At 47.0% G+C, this 25,089-nt stretch overlaps 1 protein-coding gene across 3 annotated transcripts in view; it reads right to left on the reverse strand.

The window, feature by feature from the left end:
* Window positions 1–25,089, reverse strand: part of PABPC4 (poly(A) binding protein cytoplasmic 4) — a 143,791-nt gene that overhangs the window by 58,657 nt on the left and 60,045 nt on the right. For all 3 annotated transcript variants that reach the window (XM_078680772.1, XM_078680771.1, XM_078680770.1), the window contains 2 exons: window positions 24,775–24,862; window positions 4,847–4,966 (listed from right to left, as the gene is read on the reverse strand). In XM_078680772.1, coding sequence (XP_078536898.1) covers window positions 4,847–4,966; window positions 24,775–24,862 — 208 coding nt within the window. The remainder of the gene's footprint in view (window positions 1–4,846; window positions 4,967–24,774; window positions 24,863–25,089) is intronic.

Here is a 25,089-nt window from a genome sequence, read left to right on the forward strand (position 1 = left end):
GCTCCCTTCGAGGCTGTGGACTCTGACTTTCGAGAGTCTGCCTCAGGCTTTTGAGGCCCTGTCGAGGTTTTCGGGGTCATAGACTCTCCTACCTTGTCAGACATTTTCTTATCGGTCTCTGCGACCGTGAAGTCATCTGGACCCTCGGCGATATTGTCCTCGGTGGAGAGGCCCAGTTCGTAAAGCGTCGGGGCCTGGCCTTTGCCCTGCATCGTGTAGTGAGCTATCCTCTGCTTCTCTCGAACCCGGAGTGTCTTCGGCTTGAAGACGGAGCAGGCGTTGCAGTCTTTGCTCTTGTGGTCGATTGGCAGGCAGAGGTTGCAGACCGGGTGCTGGTCCTTCTGCGCGAACTTGTGGTGGCAGTTTCTGCAGAATTTAAAGGGTGTCTTGTACATCCCTGTGCTCAGGGGGCCCCCTGTGTGCGCATTCCCCAAAGGTCGTCGAAGATCTCTAGGTTCTTCCCTTTCTTCGTCGTCTCCTCTCTGATGGTCTTCTTCTCCCAATCTTCTCAGGCTTTTCCCGTCGAAGAGTTGTTGTATTTTCTCCTTTTCTCCTCCAAAACTTCTGGAGCTTCACGCGACGATCCACACCCAACGGCGGAAAAAAGAATCTGAAGATGGCGCCCAAGGGTGGGACTACGATTCCGGACCCAACCACCAGATTGCGGAATATGCACAGCATAGTGAATCCAGAAAGATTCACGCTGCAAAACTCCCCATCTTCTGTACGTAGTGACCCTGGAGGTGAAGGGTCAAGTGGTGGAGATGATGGAGGTTTTGGGGGAGGAGGTGATGGAGGTGATGGAGGAAGACGAGGACGCTGGTGTATAGGCCCGGTGGCTTTATCTTTCATCTTCTTTTTTTGAGGAACAGGACTGTCTAGTGCCTCTTGAAAGGACAGCTTCCTTTTTGGTGTTAGAAGCAAGTATCCACCCTATACCTTCTTGGATTTTAATTTTTCTTTGGCGAAGGTGCATTTTTTTTTAGAATGGGCTCGACCAGAGACATGGAAGCTGTAGGAAGATAGTTCTTTATATTTTGCCTGGTATGTGATGCAACTTTGACTGAAGTGTACTGGATTCCTGCTAACCAGGGCCACAGTACCAGTGTTATTTTCCTAAAAATGTTCAATGGTTTCCCCCAATTGACAATACTTTTAGCATCCTCCGTAAGTCCCTAGTAAAAGGTACCCCTGGTACCTAGGGCCTGAGGTGCTAAATAGGGTCTCTAAGGGCTGCAGCACGAATTGAGCCACCTTAAGGGACCTCTCACCAAGCACTGGAAAGATTGCCATTGCAGACTTCATGTCTTGGTGGGGACAAAAGGGAAAACACAACATGTCACACATCCCTGTGTGCCATGTCCCTAACACTGTATGTGATATTTGTAAGTCACCCCAAAAGCAGGCCTAACAACCCTAAGGCAGGGTGCTGAATATTACATGAGAGGCCATACCTGCATGCGCAGATATGCCCCTGTGCTGGTCAGTACTATTACTGCCAGTATAAGAGACCAGGGAAGCGATTTTAGAACATGTGCTGGACATTGGTGAAAACGAATTCCACAGCTACATGATGACCTCAGAGAAAAAAAGGATGTTTAGTATCAAACATCTCATATTGGTAAACCCACCCTGATGTCAGTGGTGGATTTACCAATACATGCACAGAGAGGGCACCTTAGAGGCGCCCCCCTAAAGGCCTACCAGCTCTCATGAGGAGAGGCCCTCACTTGGGAGGTCAGAAATCTGCCTCGGGAGACAGGCTGACAGAGAGCAGTCAGCCAACACACCAGAGGCAGCTAGGTTTTCAGGGAGGACCTCAAAGGTGCCCTCTGTGTGCACATACTCTCATATTCACCACTGGCATCAGGGTGGGTTTGTGAATACAAGATGCTTGATACCAAACATCCCTATTAGTAAAGCCATCATGTAGATGGGTAACTTGTTTTCACCAGTGTCCAGCACATGGGTTAAAATGGTTTCTCTGATCACTGTACTGGCAGCAATGGAACAGACCAGCAAATGGGCATATCTGCCCATGCGGATATGTCCTCACATGTAATATAAGGCACCCTGCCTTGGGGCTGTAAGGGGTGACTTACAAATATTACATGCAGTGATAGGGGACATGGCACATGGGGAGAAATATACATGTGTGTAACATAGATGAAATGGAAGGACATGAGATGGAAGGATGCTGTCCTAGATCCTTAGAGGTTAAGTGGAAAATGAGGTACCCAAATGACTTCGGTTTTGCGGTTTTGCTTTAAGAGCAGGTTGAGGTGAACTTGTGAATGACTGAATCCCCCTCTAGATGTGGTGATTCCTGTAGCCTGCCGGGATGAGGACATAAAGAATATGTGGAGGTGAGTCTAACCGCGTTTTTGTGAAGCATGCATCTAAGGAGGAGGAAGTGGAGGAGTGTGGCTCAATGGTTAGAGCGGCAGACCCTGATGCAGAGTTCTGGCCAGGGGACCAGGGTTCGATTCCCGCCTCTGCGGGGTCTCGGGCTCAATTTCCTCGGACCTGTTAATTCTCGCCTCGGTGCCTATTCTAATTACGGGCCCCACGCTGCAACTATGGGCAATAGCTTGCTTAGCCTCCACACCGGCCCCAACAGCGCTAAGGATGCCAGGTTTCATCCTGGGGGTGCCCAGGAGTGGACACTTCACAGGGAAAGCCAGGAGGGGTTCCACAGCGGTATGAGTATCAGCGCCAGGAAGCCAAATAGGCGACATCGCAAGGTGACCGTCTGGTGACAGTGCGCTCTATAAATACCATGTGAACAATGGACATTTTCAAGGTACATTTCAATTAGCAACCATACATAAAACCATGACATTTTTAAGTTGTGTTGCGCTATTATGTCAGCAGTGTGTGGAGTATGTGTGACGGCTCAGTGTGCACTGATGAGTGTGAGTTGAAAAGTAAATGCTGTTGATGGTGTATCAGTGAGTGAGGCGGGTGTTACTAGATAGGCAGACTGGAGGTTTTATTTTGAGTTACCTGGGTATCTGAAGTGTCGCAATGTGTGAGTGATACCTGGTGCTGATGGCTAACTTGAAGGTGACGGGTTCTAGCTTTAGGGCCCCGTCTGTCCAAAAAGGGGTCGATTGTGCCTTTGTCCTCCCTTTGTATAGGCAGTGGAGCCCTAATGTGTTGCCAGAGTGTGTGTGACTAGGTCACATAGTCTCTGCCCTATATGGTATAATTGGGGGTGCTTCTCCGGGCCATTTTACTTAGTAGTTTCTTTAAATCAACAAGCTTGGAACAAACTCATTGCAGATCTCTTGATTAGACGGCCTGATGAGCAACAGAAAGGACATCTGACATCCACCGAGCATATTGTAATCTGAACTGCTTCTAGGGGGTCACGGGCCTTTGCTAGTCCTTGAACTTGCTGTAGACCTCCGATTGGCTGACCCAGACATAGCAGGTGGGGTGAAATTAAGGGTATCAATCACCTTGAAGGTACATTTTTCTAAATTACATTCTTTCTCTTTTCTCCTTTACATCTGGTTGGGAATTTGATTTTGCATCCCCAAAAATAAAGGCCTACAGATACAGCATATTCTTGACCAGATTTCCAACCAAGCTTTAATCAAAAAGAATGACTTAGCATGTCTACATTTAAATGAGTATCTACCTGTCAAAAGGGTCAAACAACTTATAAGTGATATTTTTCTGTGGTGGTGTGGCAGCTTTAGATTGATTTTTGAGTAGGAGTTTTAGGATGAAAGACCTGGAGCATAGTAATCTCATGAGTTAGATGCAACGTTGTCAGAAGTTTTGCAAAGAAAGAGACTGGCAGTCTTCACAAGCTTGTACACTGGCATGCCCGAGAACGCCATGACTTTGTACTAATCTACAAAACTGTGTGTTAAAGTTCGATAACGCATAGTATGTTGATATATAATCATCAGTGAATAAAGTATATTAAGGGATGTTTGCTGATATAAAAATAATCCCAGTCTTTAAAATGCACAGCTCTTATGTCATCAGCAGACTCAAGCACAAACCTTAAACAGAAATAGAAGGAGCGTCAAAGTAAAGAATAATATCTAGCATTTTTGAGTCCTGCAGTCCATGAAAAATCAAAAGTTCCTTGCAAGCCTCCTTGTGACTTGTATTCCGTTCTTTTATTTGTAGTAAGGTGATATTTTCATTCAACAAAACAGTCTTTCTTGATGAAGATATTCAAAACGAAGATGAGATCACTACGTGGATTAAAATAGAGCCCTGATGATGTCCCTTATGGGACAAAACGCGTAGGCTGTGGAGTGTTATATTTGTACAATTGTTTTGAATATCTTCGTTTTGAATATCTTCATCAAGAAAGACTGTTTGGTTGAATGAAAATACCACCTTACTACAAATAAAAAAAAATACTAGATATTATTTTTGACTTTGACGCTTCTTCTATTTCTGTTTACATTTTAGTCTTAGTGGCTTTGACCGTGGGCTGCAAGAAGTTGAGCGCCAGGGAAGTTGTTTACGATATTGAGTGTTGATACTATTTGTAATATCTCACTGTGCGCACGAGCGTTTTTCCTCATCGCGTCATTAGTCTAAACTCAAGCACAAACCTCCCTCACACAGCTGGATTCAGACCACTGGCAAGCAGTAAACTGAGGGAACAATGCAAGAGTCCTCCTTGCCCTGGACAATACCTCAGCAAAGACTCCGGGAGATCTGCGAAGTCAACCACCCTGTACCTGTTAACACTAGTGAAAAGTCGGACTGAAGGCCCAGAACATGCACTCACATTTCACTGATAGCAGACTGGGAACTGCAGACATAATGAGCCACCCCCCCCCCCTCCTCACTCCATAGTATGCCTCCTTACCGACTCTCTGAGCTGGTGGGATGCCGCGGGGGCCTGGATTGTTAGCAGATGGACCCAAATGGCGCATTGGGGGTCGTGGACCACTCTGCCGCATGGTGTTCGGCATGCCCTGGAATCCACCTGTAAGACAGCAGCGCAAATGATCAAAGAGGGAGGGTTTCCAAATAAGCTTCCTCCGTGCTCGTCTTTCACAACCACACAAAAGCAAATCACTTCCAACCTATCCAAAACAACCATTACTCTTGCTTCGCTCATTCGCCATCTTCATGCTTCTAGCATTGCCCTGCTTCCGCTGTCCCTCCACTTACAATAGGAGCTCCACTTCCAGAACTACTCCACTTCCAACATTGATCAGCTTTTAGTATAGTTCCACTTCCAATAAGGCCCTACGGCAAAGGCGCCCAGGCGGGAAGTCTTTCTTAGAAGAGGCACACTGAAAAGCTGATCATTTTGGGACAAATTATTGCTTGCAGTGATTAATACACTGATATTTGGAGACAAAGAAATGCATTTGATGCATAAGTCAAAAGGTGCATTTGATGTAAATGATAAGCATATGTTTTGGGTAAAATGATTTTAATGAATACATCTTTTATCAACTTGTATACCGTACTAGGATAAACTCACTGCTTTGTTTTATGTGACTATTTTAGTTATAGGTGTAACAGCTTTTTTTGTACAGCACACTTCATTGGTGCAATGCACAGCTGTCTCAGACAGATGCGAGTGGGTGTGTGCATTTAAATGAAGCTTTTTTTGTACTACCGTTTTTTAGTTTATTATAAAAGTAAATAGTTTCTATTTGGGACATAAATGCATTTTAGGGACTTCTTAACCAATTTCCGTGTAATTTCTTCTAAGATCTCTTCCTGTAAAGTCATTTCCTGTGATGATATTAATGACAGAGGTAACAAGGCACTGTGTCCTTGCATGCATCACTTGCGGTTCTCAAATGTGGCTTGCTGACCCAAGGATTGGCAAGAACATTTGCAACCTCGTCCTCGACTCAAAAAGGTTGGATATCCGTGGCCTAGCCGTTACAAACCTGTTTGGGGCCACACATGTCTAAGCAGCATTATTGAACTGCTGATGCCTCTTGCAGCAGTGTCCACAGAATCTAGTGCACATCTAATAGTAGCGTTGGAAATTTGTCTGCCCTCATTTACTAACTCTTCCCCTCATTTTTTGTAAATATCTGGGAGATGTTGTATTAGTTCCTGCATCTCATCCCATGTTGCTCTATTTGTCAAGATAGTAATCTGACCAAGGTAGCAATTTTCCAGTGGTTTGCATGCCCTGTAGCTACCCTCTTGCCTACAGGGTCCATCGGCTTACTCTCCTTTTCAGGAGGGGGCGCCTCTCCAGTGCCCTGGGATGCTGCCCTTTTCCTCCAGTTGTGAAAACTAAGGAGTCTGCTGGTGGGTGGCTCCTCATATATATTGGGTCAGTTAGTGAATGCATGTATTTTCTTTCAATGCGAGGTGTAAGTACCCTGGATTTAACGAGGTCTTTAAATAGGTCTTTAGTAATTTGCAAGATAGAGACAATCATAAGAAGGTTTTGCACTGTGCATGATAATGTCTCTGCCCAAAAATCTGTTTCTTCCTTTGGGGCGTGCATAGGAAACTGTCTCTGTATATACTACACCAAAGTGAGGTATAGTGTGCACAGAGTCCAGTGGAGCCCAAAAGGTAGGCAGAAGTAAAGTAGATAGCACCTCTCTCTATTTGTGGTAGTATGGCCGAGCAGTAAGGCAGTATCAGAGGACAGTGGTAAGCATTTGTTGTACACACTCAGCAAATGAATTCACACACTCAAAGAGTGAACTTCAGACCAATTGTTTTTGTAGAAAAATATTCTTTTAGTTATTCTATTTCCTAGAACCAAGCAAGTCTGGCACAGGTAAGTGATAAGTACTTTGTAGTAAATATACTGATTGTAACAGTTTGGATTGCAATTATAGATGTATTTTGTTTTGACTTACAGTATTGTTCTGAGAAATGCATTTCTTTGTAAATACAGTACATATACGTTGTATAGGATTTTATGTAGAATTAAAGGTAAGTTACTTTTGAGATTACTTTTCTTACACAGTGTAGTATACCTGGATACTACACTGGGACATTTCCTGTAAACAGGTAAGTAAAATCGTTTTTGTTAGTTAGTACAATTTTAAAGAATTTCTTTAGGTTTTCAAACTCCACGCTTAGAAACTTTTCCAAGAAAAACACTCAATGTTAAACTATGGAGGAAAATAGTGTTATCGGTTTTAGGGTAAGTATTCAGTAGTGGGAGTTAAGTTTCTGGGGAGTAGATTCAGGGATGCACTCTCGTTACACCCTCAGCGGCACTAGGGTGGCCGGGTGCAAAGTGCTGAGGCCCAATGTTATCCAATGAGGGATAGGTGACCTCCGATTGGTGGTTGCTGGCGAGCAGACCACAATGTCGTGGGAACCAAGCTCCTGGTGTTAAGCTTAGGGCAAAAGGGGATCCTGTTTAGCACAAAAAGTGCACCCACAGCGGTGCAGGGACGGCTGGGTGCAGGGTGCTGGTTTAGCATCGGGTGCCCTGTTTTCAATGGGGATTTTCGGTTTTGGTTTTCAGCTGCAGGCTCAGTCCAGGAAGACTTCCTGGAGGAACCAACAGCTGAGCAGGTAAGTTGGAGGGCACGGGGGCGTAGGTGCACCTCAGGTTCTCTTCTCCAGGGTGCAGGGTGGCTGGTTGCAGGGGTGTCTTTTGACGTCGGATTTCACCTTATCGGGCCACTCACGGTTTGGGGGGTGGGGTGGGGGGGTGTCTGTGCAGAGGCAGCAGGCGACGCAGGGAGTCCTCAACCCACGGAGTACTCGGACTCTGGAGTGCTGGCGGACCTCACTGGGACCGGTGTGCCACTCGAACTCGGGCCGTAGACGACGGGTACAGTGGTGGGTACAGTGGTGGGTCCAGGCGTCGGGTTTCTTTTTCCTCAGCAGGATTGGAGTCTTTCTTTGGTGTTTCTTCTGAACAGAGCTGCTGTTCCCTGAAGGTCCGGTCTTTGCTGAAGGCAGAGAGTCCTCCCAGGGGTTCTGGAGGTTGCTGGCTGCAAGACAAGACATTTTTTGGCGCAGGATCTCTGGAAACTGCAGACGGGCCGGTAGGGCTGGGGAAAAGTCAGTTGTTCTCAGCAGTCTTTTCTGCTGGGCGTCTTCTTTCGTCCTTTTTCTTCTTAGGAATCTGCCTTCTTGGTTCAGGCCTACCCCCTAAATACTGTAAGTCTCGATGTCAGTAGCCAATGGGCTACTGACCTTAGGGTGACTACACTCTGGGTGTGCCCACCCCACGTGGTGGAGTGAGCAGAATCCCTAATCCTGATTGGGGAGTGCCTGCCATCTGCAAGATGGCAGGCACTAAAGAGGAGGCTTCACCTCTCCTCCCCCACCTGAGGGGTGGAGTTGGCAGAGGTGGGAACACCTTCTGGGCTGGCTAGTTTTTCCCGTCTGTCTTCCTGCCAAAAAGGAGGGGAGACAGGAAGGGGGCCTGCTCCTGATAGCAGGGGATGTTGGGGGTCACATTACAAAGGCTGGAAGGCCTTTGAAGCTCCCCTGCCACAGATGGCTCTTCCTGGGCTGGGGGAGATGTGAACACCTCCACCCAGGAAAGGCTTTGTTTCTGGGCTCAGGGAGCAAAGGCTCCCACGCTAGGGGTCCAGAAACATGACTCATGGCGGCAGGCTGGTGTGTACCAGTCAGGGAATCCACCAGAAGCTGGTCGTTTTTCAGGGGGCATCTCTAAGATGTCCTCTGAGTGCATTTTTCATTAAAACCCACACTGGCATCATTGTGGGGTTAATGTGCTGAGAAGTTTAGTAGCAAACTTCTAGGTTTTTAGTGCGGCCATTATGGTACTGTGGAGTTTGTAATGACATACTCCCAGCACCATATACTCTTAATGGCCGCACTGCACTTACAATGTCTAAGAATTGACTTAAGACACTGTAGGGGTACAGGGCTTACACACCTGTACCCTCACCACTGGTATAGTGCACTCACCTAGAGGGGCAGTGGCTTGTAGGCAGGGCAAACACGGATGTGTGCCATGTCGACTCTTCACTTTGTTTTGCACTAAAACACACAGCCTGCAATGGCAGGGTGTGTGTGGAAAGGTACAGGGCCTCTAAGGGTGACACAATAAGTGCTGCAGCCCTTAAAGGTCTTCACTGGTCACAGTGCCCTGGGTACCTGTGGTACCATTTTCCAGGGGCTGACCTGCGGCCAGAGATGCCAATTGGGTTAGTTTTGGGGAAAGAACACAGGCCCTGGGAACCTGATTGGCAGGGCCCAGGGAACCTTACTGGCAGGGACCCAAAGCACATCAAGTGAAAGAGCATCAGTAGTCTGGCAAAAAGTGGGGGGGTTACTGCAACAGAAACCCATATTCCTACACTGGGTTCCTCTCTTCCAGACTACTAACCAGCGTTGCTATCTATATTTCAGGTGTAGTGGCATTAGAACCAGTGGCTTAGTGACCCGCTGAACCCCATTATGGTGCATTTGACTACTATTCCAATGGACGGGCTCATTTTCCTTCCCTGCACCATGATTCATTGAATATTCATCAAGCCACTGCAGACAGAGTGTTATTTCTCAGCTTTGTCTCCATATTCTGACGAGGACCGTCAGTGTCATGGTCGTGTAGTGTACGAGCTTTGAGTTGTAGGCTAGGGCTGACCCCTTCTATTCATGTGCATCCTGATACGCAGTTCGGCCAGAATAAGCTCATCCCTCTGAAAGTTGGCCAGGGTCTCAGACAGGTGGGCCAGTAGTGACGTGTGCTGGATCCCTGTGAGAAAGTGAGTTTCTGTTGCAGTACCCCGCCCCACCCCCACACTTTTTTCCTGATACCTGATGCACTTTTCTTTGGTGTGCCCTGGATCCCTGCCAATCAGGTACCCAAGGCCTGTGTTCCTTCCCTAAAAACTGTACTAAAGCCTAAACCCAATTGGCATCTCTCGCCACATGTCAGCCCCTAGTAAATGATACCCTGGGTACCCAGGGCATTGTGACCAGAGAAGACCCCTAAGGGCTGCAGCACTTATTGTGCCACCCTTAGGGGCCCTGTACCCTGACACACACAAACTGCCTTTGCAGGCTGAGTGTCCTGGTGCAGAACTAAACAAAGAGTCGACATGGCACACATCCTTGTGTGCCATGCCACAAACCCACTGCCCTGGCATACATCAGCCACCCCTCTAGCTGGGTGCCCTATGCCAGTGGTGTGGGCACCGGTGCATGAGCCATATGCCCCTACAGTACCCAGGGCCATTCCTGGACACTGTAAGTGCAGTGATGCCATTAAGAGTATATGGTGCTGGGATGTTGTCATTACGAACTCCACAGCACCATAATGGCTACACTAAAGGCTGACAAGTTTGATATCAAACTCCTCAGCACATTAAACCCACACTGACGCCAATGTGGGATTTAATGCAAAATGCACTAAAGAGGGCATCTTAGAGATGCCCCCTGAAACCTGAACCTACAATCCACGTTTTGTCTGAGAGGCTGCCTAGGCTGCCACACAGCAGACATGTTGCTGGACCCCTGGGTGGAGAGCTCCTGCTCTCCTGGGCCTGCAACAATGCACATTCTGGGACGAGGTGCCAAGTCTCCTCCCCCAGGATGGGCAGGGGAAGCTTCAAAGGCATTCCGCCTTTGTGAGCTTCTCCAGACCACTTGCTGTACTCAGCAACTGGCCCCCATCAGTTCTGACCCCCACTCTGGCGGAAAGACTGGCGGGAAATCCTACGTCAGAGGGGGGTGTGCCACCCTGTGCCAACCCCACCCCTCAGGTGGGAGAGGCGAGGTGAAGCATGACCCCGGTCCCTGGCCATCTTGAAGATGGGGAGCCCTGCCCAATAACATCTAGACAGGAGAGGAGCAGGCTAGGGGGTGTACCCACCCCAGGACAGAGTCCCATTGGTCCCTGCCCTTGCCCTACCTGTAACGCCCCTAAATTCAGTATTTAGGGGCACCCTGAACCTTAATCCAGATTCCGAAACAAGAAAGAAGAACAAGGAACAAGAAGACCTGCTGGGCAGCTGCTAAACAGAGGAAGACACCAACTGATTTGGCCCCAGCCCTACTGGCCTGTCGACCCTCGAACCTGCTCCTGCTAAACCCCGGCGTCTCCAGTGGCCAGCAACCTCAAAAGCCCCGGAGGACCTGACTGCTTTGTGACTCTGACTACCTGGGTCTCCCACGAGCAGTGGTACTGCTCAAAGCAAGTAACAAGCCCTGGCATCAGCCCAGAACCACGAACCCTGCACACACTGCACCTGCCATGTGCTGGAGTGAATCAAGACCCTGGGGACGTCCCTCCGGCGATTCTGACTTGGAATCCAATGCCCAAGGACCCTCCTCAACGACCCAGACGACGCCTGCAGTCTCAGGACAAAGGACCCCACCGACCGCGACCAGCAGGGGGTAAGATTTCCGGACCTCAAAAGACACCCCTGCACCCGGCGCCCCACGGCCCCCCTGTGCCCAACTCCTGGGTGCCTACCTATCCTCCAAGATCCCAACTTACCCCTTGAAGTGTTGGTCCCTCCGTCTCCGAGCCTGCAGCCTTTGTTCCCTTTTCAAGATATCCATTGAATAACATTGAGCGCCCGACGGTTCAAATGCACCCTGCACCCAGCCGCCCGAGTGCCTCGGGCAGTGCAACCTTTGTCCTATACTACTTCCCCATTTGCCCTGAGCAAGTGACCAGGAGCCCAGCTCCCACAGCTGCATGGCCTGCTAGCCAGCCGCCACCAACCGAAGGCCACCTGCCTCTCATTGGATAACATTGGGGCTAACTACCTCTGCACCCGGCTGCCCCTGTGCCGCTGAGGGTGTACCAACTGTCCCTACCTGACCCTGGGGGACCCCTGAGTCTATGCCCAGAACCTTAACTTCACCAGTCGAGTACTCACATGGAAACCGATTACTCACTTGCCTGCCATAGGATAACATTGACTGGTTTGACTCGAAAAATCTTCTAAGTGTGAAGTTTTGAAACTAAAATATTCCTATAAAATCAGCCGAATATCGAATTCCGAAGTACTCACCTGTGATCAGGAGAGAAGCCAGTACTGTACCTTGTATCCCAGTACAGAACCGCACAAGTAATCCTAACCGGGTTTACTAGTAACCTGAATTTTCTCTATAGGAATCCATTGTCTGATTTTCTATGAAATTTCTTTTAAGTGTCTACTTTTGAAAACTTGAAATATTCCTTAAAAATCGTACTAAGTACTGAAACATAATTACTTACGTGTCTTAAGTAGAGATCCCAGTGCTGGACCTAGGAGCCCAGTACTGGATTACAAAAGTAACGAGAACGTACTGTACCTGTAACCTGAATTTCCTTCCACTGGATAACATTGCAAATGTTTCACGGAAAAGTTTCTGTCAACTTTTAAAATACCTTTATATTCTTTAAAAATCTTTGCAATAATTAAAACGTTTTTACTAAACTGTTTTCAGCTTAGACCCCCAGGACTGAATCTAGGATCCAATCTTGGAGTTACAAAAGTAATCTATAAAGTAATCAGCTGCATTTATGCACTCAATGTTAAATTGTGTTTAGAATTGTGTTGCCTACTGCAAACATTGTACCTATTGTGTTTCCAAAGTTTATTGCCTCTTTGCAAAGTAATTACATGAGACTACTCATATCGAGAAAAGTATATTTTGATACCTGTTGGTTCTAAAAAATAAAACAGCTATATCTTTGGATATAAAAACAATTGGCCTAGAGTTCAGTTCTTGAGTGTGTGAAACCTTTTGCTGACTGAGTGTGTACAACAAATGCTTTACACTGTCCTCTGGTACTGCCTTACTGCTCAACCAAGCTACCACTTTAGAGAGTAAGGTCAGACCTGACTTTAACCTCTGGGGATTGTGGACTCTATACACACTGTACCTTACTTTGGACCAGTACATATAGAGCCACTTTCTCACAATCCCCCATATACTGTTTCTGACTGATTTTGGTACTGTAACGCCTGGCCGAGCTGAACAGGAACCCAACACCCTCTGAGGTCAGGGAGAGTCCAGCCTCCCCTGTACACTTCCTGTATCTGGGACTAAGGAGTAATATAGGCCTGCTTCCCCAATGGCGTGGGAGGCCCATTCTGCGTCTCTCATCCTTGCCCTCACCTTTCGGTCAAACCAACAGTCCATGGGATGTTAAACCTCCACCATGAAATGTCACCCTTCTCCAGAACTCAAAGCCATCCTCCAACATGCCTCAAAAAATCTAGTAACTTGAGCTATCTACTCGACCTGTGATGCCCTCGATCCACAAACCAGTCTCACACAAATGTTCTTCAAACCATTAGCAGCACCACAACCCAAAGAAACTGTAGTCCACAATATTACTAGCAAACGGCCAATGGGAATTTGTCACTAAAATACCTACCTTAGAAATAACCCGTGTGTATCAGAGGCGGTGGAGATTTGAGAGGATACCAACATGTTAAACATGCCAGAACAACCCCAAAACTTTAACATGACACTAAAATTGCATCTCCGAGAAACAGATGAGGCACTTATTTGTTACTGAAGATATTGAAACCCTTCAAAGAGTACAGCCCTCTGATAAACAATGTTAATTTCTAAGGGAGGTATTTTAGTGCAAAATTCACATTGGCTGTTTGCTAGTTGGATTCACACTAAGACAAATTAGATCTGACATTCTGTTCCCGGACCTTCTGAAAAAAACCTCTGATGACCAGTTATATACGTCACTGTACCGCAAACCCACGGAAAGAAACATTCACCAAGTCACCATCCCAGAGCCCTTAGGGATTTCTTACCCTTTTCTCAGTTCCTCCTTCTTAGAAGGAATTGCTTTTTCAAACAGGACTCCTTCCAGGAGGCCAACATTTTGGCTAACATGCTGTTCGCCAGAGGGCACCCACGTAAACTAGTGAAATGCCCAATGAAAAGACCATGGTATTGCTCCAGGGGTGTACTACTATCCTTAGTCCATAAAAGACAATAACCGCTCAGCTTGCTTTACCACTCCGCCCCCCACTCCCATCTCAAATCAACTGAAGAAATGCATTCTCAAGCATTGGCCAGACCTCAATGCAGGAGAAATACACCTTGAGCGTACATCTTCATATTTGGCAAGAGTAAGAATATTATAGATCATCTTGTGAGGCTAATACCCCCAAAAAACGGCCAGGAACTAAATAACCTCTGGGGTATGACTCTGGTAGTGGTACACTTGAGTAGTAACTGCGGTGTGTGCCAATTTACCGTGAGAAACCGAGGACTTTACGTATGGAAATGCCCGATTTATACTAGGTAATTTCTCAAATTGCAACACTGTTAACGCTGTCTATGCTATCTACATTGGCCAGACGACATAGAAGATTTGCATTCGCATCTGCAAACACAAGAGCCAACTGCGCTGTAAAGTTGCCAACGCGCCCTTGGTTTCACTAAACGGCGAATGGACACATTGAAAACGATGTTTATTGGCATGGCATCACTGTGGTGAAGCCCCAACCAAAATGCACCGACGTCCCGGCTATACTCAACAAGGAGGTACTTAAGTGGATCCTGTGTGTCAATAGCTTACATAGTGGCCTCAACAGGATGGAAAATTGGACTTCGCTTGTGTAAATCCTTACCTTGAATGACTCACTGATACTTACTCTTCTCTGTTGAATACATAATCAGTTCATCTGAATCTTACTATTCCCTAGAATGACACTTATGTCTTGCATTTTTGAAATTTTGGAAAGGACTAGTCCTTGTATGGTATCTCACTCTACTGAAATTGTTCCCACTGTTTATGAGGGTGTAATTAAATGATCATACATTGACTTATTTTGGGTAGGCAGATCCCTGAGCCCGCTGCTGCAGGATGAGCTACCGCTCAAGCCTGTAACCACTGTCAGCCAGACACCTCGCCGCTGCTCTCAACCTCTTCATATAACCTTGCTTTCGTCTGCCTAACTTTAAACTTTTTTTCTCCATAAAGTCTTTTTTGCCGCTTAAACATTAACCGTTTGCCTCCTGTTTGCCTCCATAATGTCTTTTTCCCCGCCTACACTTAACCTTTTGCCTCCATAAACCTAGTTTTCATACCGCCTAATAAAACTTTTGTCTTTTTGTCTCCATACCTTATTTTTCTCTGTCTATTCGTGACCTTCTCTCCGGCCAACTGTGACACTTTTTCCCCTGTTTTGTAACATTGCATCTTTTTCCTAATCGTGTTTTTTTATTCCCACCTAAACTTCCTCTCTTTTATCCTTGCATTTCTCGCCTTCTCCTCACCCCATTCAGCGCCCCGTCCCCTCCAAGGGAACCTACTTAATGGATGCCACAGTGCAGCCGCAGGTGTGCCAAATGAAAGCCCTTGTGCACCCATCGCGCTTTAACCACATCCAGCGCTAGGACCCCTACATCTCTAACCACCCACAGCTACTCCAGCGCCGAGCTAACTGCCCCGATTCCAGGACCTCGCAGAGACCTCTGCAGCCTCACTTCCCTCGATCAACCACAGGACTCTTCTCCAGCCGAGACTGCAGATTCTCCTGCAACTTCAACCCACCCCCCTCAGAACCCAGCACATTCCCACTGACAAAAGAGAAATCCGATGCCTCCTGATCAATGCCCGATCACTCCACAAACATACCACAGAATTCTGAGACACCATCACCTTTATTACCCCCAAGGTCACCTTTCTCACCGAGACATGGCTCAACCCCGCTTCTGCACCAGACATTTCCACCGCCACTACCAGTGGCTCTAAGATCGTACACCAAGATCGAGTAAACAAACACGGAGGAGGTATAGCCATCCTCCACAAAGAGTCCATCCACTACACAAGCTGCGCGACGCCCCCTCCCTCCATTATGGAACATCTCAATTTCAAACTCTACAGAGTCAGCAACTCTACCACCAGGGGCATCCTGTCATACAGAGCACCAGGACTACACCCCTCCTTTTACAAGGACATCTACAACTTCCTAGCCCCCCATGCCACCTGCTCAGAGAACTTGCTCTCCCTCGGAGACCTCCATTTCCACAGAATACCCAAACGACGTCAACAGGGCAAACTTAAAAGAGAGCATGAACAACACCGGCTTCACCCAAATTGATCCACGCACATAGCTGGAGACACACTGTACCTGATCTTTGCAACCAGCAACAGAATTAAATACAGCCACAGCTTGCAGATCACCTGGTGCGACCACTCAATTGCCACTTCCCCATTTCCATTGCCACCGACTAGTCCAGCACCATCCATAGGAGCTGGAGCAAGGCAATGGAAAATCTATGGAACCAGCAGAACTCAAGAACTACTGGCCCTTCTCCCTTGCTTGCAAAGCCTTTAATTGAAGATCCTGACCTGTGCAGAGCTGTTACACCGCATTGTGCGCTATAGAGAAGCATTCTGCTTGATTTACAAGCGTTTTTTAAAAACTCCTCGTTTTTCATTTTGTTTATGTTTTAATTTATTTTTCCCCTGTTTTTAAGGGCTGCTCCCCCACACTTGCACATTAATCGGCTTTACATCGCGTTTTGCGGGTCCCTGATCCTTTTGTTCCTTCCCCTCGGCAGCTGAATTGTTTGGCGGCCATCTTAGGCGACGAAGCTCGACCCCCTCATAAGGAGAGTAAATCCAGGGCTCTGTCTTGCTTGCAAAGCCTTTAATTGAAGATCCTGACCTGTGCAGAGCGGTTACACCGCATTTTGCGCTATAGAGAAGCATTCTGCTTGATTTACAAGCGTTTTTTAAAAACTCCTCGTTTTTCATTTTGTTTATGTTTTAATTTATTTTTCCCCTGTTTTTAAGGGCTGCTCCCCCACACTTGCACAATAATCGGCTTTACACCGCGTCTTGCGGGTCCCTGATCCTTTTGTTCCTTCCCCTCGGCAGCTGAATTGTTTGGCGGCCATCTTAGGTGAGGAAGCTCGACCCCCTCATAAGGAGAGTAAATCCAGGGCTCTGTCTTGCTTGCAAAGCCTTTAATTGAAGATCCTGACCTGTGCAGAGCGGTTACACCGCATTGTGCGCTATAGAGAAGCATTCTGCTTGATTTACAAGCGTTTTTTAAAAACTCCTCGTTTTTCATTTTGTTTATGTTTTAATTTATTTTCCCCCTGTTTTTAAGGGCTGCTCCCCCACACTTGCACAATAATCGGCTTTACACCGCGTTTTGCGGGTCCCTGATCCTTTTGTTCCTTCCCCTCGGCAGCTGAATTGTTTGGCGGCCATCTTAGGTGAGGAAGCTCGCCGGTCGGGCAGTGCTCACTCCAGCGTCAAGGACGCTCGACCCGCTCATAAAGGAGATCATGCTGACGCGCAACGGTCACGTGCAGCTGGAACGCCGGATCACTGCCGGAGTCACGCCAGAGTCCAGCCTGTCTGCGCCCGTCCGCGCTGAGGACGGGCTGCAGGACGGGCTGTCCATTGACAATGACATCTTGTTCTCCAGTTCAGGTAGGTTAACTCCTGACCATCGTTCTATTCGTCTGACGTATTCCGCACTTACTTTAACATCTCTACGATCCCGCTTACACGTCTCCTGTACCTCCTGTATTTTGCCTACCCATTATTTTACCTGTGCAGGCTGTGGTTTTTCGACAGGTAAAATGTTTCTTTCTAAGACACAAACTACCAAGGCACACTATCGCGGCAAAAGGAAGGCCACTAAGAAACTTCAAACTTCCCCTCCTCTACAATTTTGGAGTATTAATTGTAGATCGCTCCCTAAAAATAAATTTAATTTGTTTGATTTTATAAATGAAGAGTCGCCAGACGCACTGTTTCTGACTGAGACCTGGCTCCACGAAAGCTCTGGACCTGACATTGCCATAGCCGTTCCTAACAACTACGTGATGGTACGTCAGGACAGGGCCTCCGGGAAGGGTGGGGGGATTGCAATAATTTTTAAAACTATCTACCAATGCAAGTTGGAGTCGTTTCCCCTTCCTGGATGTGAGGCCGCTCTATTTAAACTAACGATTGGCCCAACTAACGATTGGCCCTAATATACCGCCCCCCCGGGCAATGCTGGTCCCTGGATATCGTCATTGGCCGATACTTTATCCCCTGCACTACTTAAAACGGCTAACTTCACCATTCTTGGTGATCTTAACATCCATCATGAAGATGTTGAAGGTACTCTCAGTCAGTCGCTACTGTCTGATCTTGAAGTTTTTAATCTCTTACTGCGAAATTCTGGGGCTACCCACTCGGCCGGTCATTTGTTAGATCCGATCATTTCTAATCTACCTTATGACTGCTCCCAAAGGGCCCGCCGATTAGGATGGACTGACCATTTTGCGGTACACTTCATGTTACCTCTATCCTTACCCAACGCTAAGTCTTGTGTTGGTAAAGGTAAGCCGTCTTATCGGTGGGACAAGCTTAACATGGTGGCATTCAATCAACATCTCACTGAATCCATTCCGACTTTGGAAAAATCGGGATCAGAATCTAATGCTGTAGTCTCCCAGTGGTTAAGGGATGCTGTAACTGCACTCCTTCCTTCTACATCTAACAACCACAGATCCCTTCATCCTCCTGCACCTTGGTTCTCTGAGGAGTTAAAATTACAACGCGCCAAGTTCAAGGCCTTGGAAAGGAAATGGAGGCTCTCGTATTCTACCCCTAGCAAGGCAGCCTATAAAGAAGCATTAAAAAGCTATCATGCTAACTGTAAATTGGCAAAGGCCACCTTCACGGCATCCACGATTATCCAGGCACAGAACTGTCCGCGGACTCTTTTCGCAGTGGTGAAGAGGCTAACGGGAGCAGATACAGTACCTTCTCCTCCGGCCCTGGATAAACCACAGTGTGATGCCATTGCAGATTTTTTTCTCTCTAAATTGGAGCGTATTTATGAATCTTTGACTACTCCTCCGCCATCTGTTGAGTCCTTACCGGCGACCACTCCTGGTAGTCTTCTCCCCCTCCCTTCAAAGTTCATTAACGATTGGTTACTGTTTGATGACACTACCTTTCTATCGCGCCTGAACAGTATTAGATCAGGCTCCCATCGGGACCCTGTTCCTATGAAAATTCTAAAACTGTTGGATCTCGAACCTCGGAGAGTCCTAATGAGACTTCTGAATACATCTCTTACAGAGTCTATGGTGGCACAGGAGTGGAAGCATGCCATGGTCGTTCCCTTGTTAAAAAAGACCGGCGTGGACATCACTAATTTAGCCAATTTTAGGCCCATATCCCTGCTGCCTGCATGTTCCAAAATTTTGGAACGACACGTGAACACCCAGCTTAATTCATTTGTCGAAAACGTGGGATATCTCCATCCGTCCCAATCCGGGTTCCGCGCTCATTATTCCACTGAATCCGCACTCCTCGGGGTGATGGAGAGACTTCGGCACGGCATTGATCGCGGGGAAACCTTTGCACTCATCCTTTTGGATTTGAGTGTAGCGTTCGATACCGTGTCTCATTCTATTCTTCTTGACTCTCTCCGCTCCCTTGGTGTTGCTGGATCTGCGCTGGCCTGGATTGCCTCCTTTTTAGGTGGACGTACCTTTCAGGTGTTTTCGACAGAAGCTGAATCTGCTGTCTACGCATCGGCACACGGCGTCCCCCAGGGGTCGATTCTCAGCCCTTTGCTGTTTAATATCTATATCAGACCCCTTGCTACCATCGTTGAGGACGCCGGCCTGACAATTTATTCGTATGCTGATGACACGCAGATGGTGTTCTCTCTTTCTAGCAGTGAGGGCCATGAGGTCTCTGCCTTGAAATCTGGCCTGTCACGCGTTGCTGCTTGGATGCACGACCATCTGCTCAAGCTCAACGGTGACAAGACCGAGGTCGTCATCTTGGGCAAGAATAAAGATCTGTGGGCCCTCGACATTGGCCCTCCGATATGGGTCCTCTGCCGAATCCAGCCCCCGTAGCCCGCAACCTCGGTTTCCTCATCGACGACAGGCTCTCTATGAGACAGCAGGTAACAAAGGTCGCTGCAATCTGTTTTTCCACCCTGAGATGGTTGCAGAAGATCCTATGGATGTTGCCTTGCTCTACTCGGAGAAATGTCGTCCAGGCTCCTGTGATCTCCCGCATTGACTATGGGAATGTGCTTTATCTCGGGGCCGATAAGGCCACAATTAATAAGCTTCAGGTGGTGCAAAACTCCTCAGCTCGCTTACTGTGTAATGTACCCCGGAGATCTTCCGCAGCTCAGGCTCTGCGCGATCTTCACTGGCTTAAAGTCCCGAACCGAGTAAAATTTAAAACCTTATGCCTTCTTTTTAAAATCCGGCAGGGTTCTGCCCCTAAATATCTGCAGAACCTGGTTCAAGTCTACAAGCCTGGTCGTACTTTAAGATCCTCCACTAGTGGCAATTTCCTGGTCCCTAGAATAAAACTGGCCAAAATGGGCGGCCGTTCGTTCTCTTATCTCGGTCCAAAGATGTGGAATGCTCTTCCGCCGGCCCTGAAAGCTGAGACTGATCTCCTCCCTTTCCGAAAAAAACTGAAGACTTTGCTGTTTAACTCATCCCTCTGCATTGTTGGTTCTATTGGGCTTTGCTGTTTCCTTTCTTTCATCTATCCCTGGCGCCGGGAAACCCATTGAGGGTAGCTGTGCGCAATACAAGTTTAATAAATAAATAATAATAATATTCTTGTTCCCGGCTAAAGTCTTGGAGAAATCAATAATCAGACAACTTTCCAACCACATAGAGATCAACAACCTCCAGGATCCATCGCAATCAGGATTCTGCGCTAATCACAGCACAGAAACCACCCTAATCACAGCTACAGACGACATCCGATCTCTTCTAGACTAGGGTGAGACTGCAGTCCTGATACTCCTCGACCTCTCTGCAGCCTTCGACACCATGTCACACTACACCCTCCTACACTACATCAGATGGGAATTCAAGGAAATGCCCTTAAATGGATTGCTTTCTTCCTCCTCGGAAGAACTCAAGAGTGTCCATCTCTCCCCTTACAACTCCGGCCCAAAAAACATAATTTGCAGTGTTCCCCAGGGTACTCACTGAGTCCACCCCTGTTCAATACATACATGCCCCCCCCCCCGCAGTCGCTGGGTAAATCCTATTGTGTGAACATCATATCATACGCTGATGACACTCAGCTCATCCTCTCCCTATCCTCAAACTCCACTAACACCAAAAACTATTTCCACTGGTGCATGACCAGCATAGCCAGCTGGATGCAAAACAAATGCCTCAAACTCAACACAGACAAAACAGAGGTATTCATCTTCGGGATCAACACCAGCCCATTGGACGACTCCTGGAGGACTGCAGAACCGGGTCCCACGCCCACTCCCACAGACCATGCCACACACCTCAGCATCATACTCGAAAACCAGCTCTAAATGAGGAAGCAGATAAACACTATCTCCTCAGCTTGCTTCCTCACCCTCCGCATGCTCCTGAAAATATTCAAATAGCTCCCCATTGACACCAGATGCACCGTCACCCAAGCCCTCATCATCAGCCACCTGGACTATGGAAACTCCCTCTACATGTACATCACCTCACAACTACTGAGCAGACTACAATCCATCCAAAATGCTGCAGCCAGGCTCATCCTCAATCTCCAGAGAAGAACCCACATCACCCCTCACCTCAGGGCGCTCCACTGGCTACCCAACCACAAAAGGTGCCAATTGAAACTGCTGACCCATGTCTACAAGGCGCTGCACAACAAAGGACCAGCCTACCTCAACCACAGACTGAACTTCCACCAAACCGGCAGACAAAAATGCTCCGCTTACCTCTCCCTCGCCCACACGCCATGCTTCCACAAAAGCAGAAGTGGCAGCTGCGCCTTCTCCTACCTGGCCGCCAAGACCTGGAATGGTTTTCCACTCCACCTCCGGACTACATCCACCCTACAGAAGTTCAGAGATGGCCTAAAAACCTGGCTGTTCAACTGACAACTCCCAACAGCAGCCCCCCATTCCCCCTCGGTGCCTAGATACCCTCACTGATGATAAGCAGCGCTCTACAAATCAATGACTGATTGATCATTATCGAGCATCCCTATACTCTGTCTTTGATGAGATTTTACTTATATGTTTTGTTTTTACAACTTATATGTATCATAGGTTGCAACCTGTTTTTATTCAAACTTAGACTGGAGGGGAATCATTTCACTGCATGCGCTATTTTTCTGCATGGTTTACAATTATCTGGATTATTAATAAGGGTATTCCCTTTCTTGCCTTGTTTGTTTTCATGAGTCGGTTACCAATTTGTTTACCCGCTTATATATCTTTGTACCCCTTCGAGATGGCTGTTGCATCTGCATGCTGTATACTCGTTATTCTCTGATCCCCTTTAATGTGGCCACTCTCTCTATAGGGATATGCCATTTCATGCCGCTTTCCGCTCACTAACTGTTGTTCGCCCAAACACAGACGCATACAATGAGCCCTTTGAAATTTCTCTACCCAGCTTGATGGGGCTCGCTGGGACCTCTCATCAATTCCTTCAATACGGTTGTTTAGTCTATTTCTGCTATGAGCACGTGCACATGGCACTTGTCGTTTTTGGCCTGTAAATTCATCCTGCACCTGCGCATTGATACATAATGGCATGACTTCTTTTAATTTTATTTCTCTGCGGCATTCCTGTGATCTTTTTTGTGTTCGCGCCTTGCACTGACACATTATTGCCTGGCCATTGCATTTTTTTCACTACTTCTCTGATCCCTTTATCCTTCTTCATTCACAAAAGATGGCCGCTGAGTGGCACACCCCACCGCACTTGTATGCATATCTCAGTTTCCTTTATTTGGTAACATCAGGTCCGGTGCACTGGCTGATGCATCCTTGCATTCGCACTCAGATGACCGTTACTCTGGTAAGAATGAAACTCCACAATCTCCTGTCTCTATGGACTGCAAATATTGCCCATGCCCCTATTTACTTATTCCTTTTTGTTCTAGACCCTCCATCTTTGTCATTTATATACTTCCTAAATGAGACGGGCTTGGGTTAGATTAAGGTAATTGTCTTATTGCGTGCATGGCTTTTTAGTTACTCCTTCTCCCGGCTCATTCTCATTATTCCCCTCACCCATTTATGAGGAATTTGTTTTAAAGGGCCTTTTTTTCTCAAGATCTAGGACCCCTCGGTGTGGCATCTGTCTCCATGGCCATCGTGCCATTAGACAACGTTCCTGAATACGGAATTCCTACTCTCACGCCTATGTGACGGGCAATTTTTCCCATCCAGTCCCAGATATTTGTTTGATGATTTGGCATTGTGTGGCTACACACTGATTATTACTTTTTTTAATGATCGTATTAGTTTCGATCTACTGCATAGCACACCCAATCGGATGTTTGGAACCCCAGTGGGACCGCGGTGGTCATCACGTCTCCTCGCCCATGCTACTATTGTCCCTTATTCCAGAAACTCTGCACCGTTTCGCTTGTAAGGGACTACCAATTGGATATTTCTTGATCAGTTCACTCGTTCCCGCCAGTTGCATGTGTTATTTCACTGCCTCTTCACCATGCTCACTGTTATTTCTGCGCTCGTGCATGTTCATTTCAGTTTACACTTTTTAGATTCAAACTTGTGTTGTATGTACTCACATGCATGGATGTACCTGGGGACGTTACGCATGTACCTCTGATGTGGACGGATGGTCATACTCTGCGGTAGAATTTATGGCAAATAATTTCGTTTCTCCTTTTGTTTTCTCCCCTTCTACTTGTAAATGGATTACATATGCTGTAACCTCTATACGATCTCAGGCATAGCCCTTATGTCCTGATGAGGATCCCTATTTATAATTAAGAGATCGAAACGTCGTTGACATGATACCTTAACTAAAATGCTAAATTGTTCATTAATAGATGTGAGCACTGGTACTTTCAGTTTGTGACTTAACCATTGTGTTCCTATCTTTGTCATATTGATATGCCTGAGCGTAGAAGTTTTGTGTGACCTTTCTTTTGTGTGTTAACCAGCTGCATTGTTATTATCTCGCTTTTATAAATATAAAATATGTACTCCATTTGGGGACCATACGTAGATTTTATTATATCTCCATGCATAACTAACGAGGAATTTCTACTTGTTCCGATCAGAAAGAAGTAATGTCGTGGACCAGTTTCTTGGGTTTATGGGGCTGCTAATGGTTTGAAGAAAATTTGTGAGAGACCCGTTTGTGGGTCGAGTGCATCACAGTTAGGTCGGGTAGATAGCTCAAGTTACTAGACCTGCCGGTCTGGTAACATTTTGAAGATTTTTTGAGGCATGTTCGAGGATAGCTTGCAGTTCTGGAGAAGCATGACATTTCTTGGGGGAGGTTTAACATTTAGTTGGCTGTTGGTTCGAGGGAAAGGTGAAATTTTAAGGACCCCCTAAAGAGGGCGAGAAGGAGCAGTAGGGATGATTGCCATATCTTGAGGAGCGGATGCAAGGGAAGGGTGTCGTTCTTTCCCAATAACCCCTTTGCATGGGAGGTCATATGTCTCCATGACCATTCTACCCTTGAGAATGAAACGTTTCCCAATGAAGGCTACTATTTATCAGCACTGTGCCCCAGTGACCATTGTTCCTCCCCGCAGGTTGTCCTTCGCAAACCAGTAATGTTCGGATGACTGTTTCCCTGTTTAAGCATTACATCCAATCACCCTAAAAGTTAATAATATTGCCGGCCCACAATGACCTTAAATGCAACAATACACAATAGCTCTGTAGTATCCCAAATTCACATTGGAAGTGCCTGTCAAAGTCCCTTTGGGGCATTCCTCGGGATACACTCTCTAGGCTATATCCCCAACACAAATTAACTTGGGGCATTTCCAACTACAGTATTCTTGGTAGCAGTCCCCATCCACACTCACTTTGGGGGCATCCTCTCCGCACACACCTACACTGAAGCATAACCACAGTATATACTCACCCTGTGGGCGTCCTCCCTGCTGCCAGCGTGGGTTCGGCCGCATCGGGGCCATGTGATTTGGTGCATAGTATGTCGGTCTGCTCTGAGCCTGCAGGAGGAGAAGGAGGCATTATCTCTGGCAAAGACTGGGAAATGTAAATATCCATTACGTGAGGAAAAATTCGAACAAAAGGAATTTTGAGTCTGTGTGGTGAGCACCACATACTGGAAAATGTTAAAACACAGTGAGGAGAAGGTGAAGTGATCTCCGGGTCAGACAGTACAATGTCACGGTCAACTCAGACATGGAGATGTTAGATCAGACAGAGGAGAGGG

Source organism: Lissotriton helveticus, chromosome 3_1 (genome assembly GCF_964261635.1).
Source record: "Lissotriton helveticus chromosome 3_1, aLisHel1.1, whole genome shotgun sequence".
NCBI lineage: Eukaryota > Metazoa > Chordata > Amphibia > Caudata > Salamandridae > Lissotriton > Lissotriton helveticus.